Source organism: Nymphaea colorata, chromosome 7, assembly GCF_008831285.2.
Source record: "Nymphaea colorata isolate Beijing-Zhang1983 chromosome 7, ASM883128v2, whole genome shotgun sequence".
In the NCBI taxonomy this organism is placed as follows: domain Eukaryota; kingdom Viridiplantae; phylum Streptophyta; class Magnoliopsida; order Nymphaeales; family Nymphaeaceae; genus Nymphaea; species Nymphaea colorata.
The window spans coordinates 1248642-1250664 of record NC_045144.1 but is presented as its reverse complement, the minus strand read 5'-3'; the positions used below and the strand labels follow the sequence as shown (position 1 = coordinate 1250664).

The following is a 2023-nucleotide window of genomic DNA, read 5'->3' as shown; positions in this document are numbered from 1 at the left end:
TTCCGAAAAAATGGCTGACATTTTGTAGAATCTAAAAGTGGTGTTGATGGCAATCACCTGCTGGCTGTTGCCAAGCATTAGTTTTAACATGGCAAAAGGATATGACAAAAAACATATATTTGATTCGAGAAAAAATATCTCCCAATAATATGTATACACTTCCATAAAATATTCCACAAAAGTGGTCAAGAATTAATGCTGCCAGTCGTTTCCCATCTTCCCCAACATCTTAAAGTTTCAAACTAATAACCCGGAACAATCTGATGTAGACTAGGAGTCAAAAACCTGAATCTCTGGTTCAACTACATGGTAAAAATGATTAGGAGGCATTGTCAAGCTTGAGGCACTGTTTTCCAACATCCTGACAACTTCTTTCATACAAGGTGTATCAATTGGATTCCATTGTATGCACCACAAGGCAATAGTGGCTATCTTTCTTACAATTTCATCTTGACCTTCTCCAATGCCTTCCAATTTCTGATTCTTAGAAAGAGTAGCATGAATCCATTGAGGAAAATACCCTTCACTAGAAGCCCGATCAGTGGGACCAAACTTTTCTTTCATCCCAATCACCGCCATCAGTAGCATTCCAAAGCTATCAAACATCAGTTTTATGTGAGACATGCTTGGAATTCCCATAAACTAATTCGGGAGCAATATAACCGATTGTGCCTTTGCCTTCTGTAATAGTTACACTGTTTCTCTCCTTACAAAATGATTTTGCTAGCCAAAAATCAGAAATCTTTGGTGTAAAGTCACTGTTTAGAAGAATGTTATGTGGCTTGATGTCAAAGTGGATGATTCTTCGGTCACAGCCTTGGTGTAGATACTCAATTCCCCTGGAAGTGTCTAGTGCTATATCGTATAGCCTTTCCCTCAACAAGCAACGGCCTGCAACTGTGGTGTCAGTAAACTTCTCATGAGAACCATTTTCCATGAAGTCGTAAACAAGTGCTCTTCGAGACCCTTCGACGCAAAAGCCAAGAAGGTGAACCACATTGACATGGTGAATCATACCGATGGTGGCAACTTCAATACAAAATTCTTCCCCATCATTATATGATTTTTCCATAAGCTTTACAGCCACCGGTGTGCCATTGGTCAACCATCCTTTATAGACATTCCCAAAGCCACCCTGCCCAAGTTGACATTTGAACTTACTTATCATTCTGATTATGTCGTTGTATGTGTACCTAGTGGTTGTGAGACTTCTCAACTTTTGTTGGTGTACGGAATGGCAAGCATCCATTTTCTGTAGGAGACCTTGAACAAGAAATCCGAAGGGATCGAGTAATGAAAACAATAAACATGCTGTCAGAAGGCTGCCGACTGCTGCTAGACAACCTGCTGAAATGAAACTGAATATTACACTCTTGGTGCAGCACTTGAGGGTAGTTAAACTTTTCCTGGATGAAATGTACAAATCATCATTCTAAGATATCAACTCTAGGCTAAGATGCAAAAGTGACGTGTTGAAGTTCATCACTGTTGAAATGTCTTTGTTCTAATCGATCATTTAGGGCTGCCCTTTGTACAACGATGCCTGAAAACCAAATTTTTCACTGGGATAAGTGCCAAATCGGCGAACACAGCATGGTTAATTTGCTAACCAACGATCACGGGCAAAGTTAGGGAGACTCGGTACGGTCCTTTAAACACCAAGACTTGTGTGATATCGTTGATCTGTTGCATCTGCATGACGTTGTATGGTTTTGATATTTCTCGAGCTTCCTGCATATAAAAGTAAAGATATGTTAAAAGTATTCAATGGATAGCCAACTTGACAACCAATTTACGAGGATTAGGTATAGAGGCCGGCTTTCATTAAATGTCAAAAAAGCAGTATTACTAAGTGAATGCCAGAATTAAGAGGAGCGTTGGGATGTACAGTTGAAGGGCAAAAGAATAGTGATCTCCTACCGAATTAAATCCACAATAACGCTCCTTACACAATGATTTTGACCCTAATTCAGTTTTCAAATATCAGTAAAAACATATTTCTCTCAAGGATTGGTAAAAGAAT

The 2023-nt window shown here is 39.3% G+C and overlaps 1 protein-coding gene across 1 annotated transcript; it reads right to left on the bottom strand.

Annotated features, from left to right (window-relative positions):
* Positions 1-598: 598 nt before the first annotated feature.
* LOC116257637 (rust resistance kinase Lr10-like) lies at positions 599-1168 on the bottom strand. Its single transcript, XM_031634582.1, has one exon. It carries the CDS (start codon positions 1166-1168, stop codon positions 599-601), a length of 570 nt encoding a protein of 189 aa, XP_031490442.1.
* Positions 1169-2023: the final 855 nt, after the last annotated feature.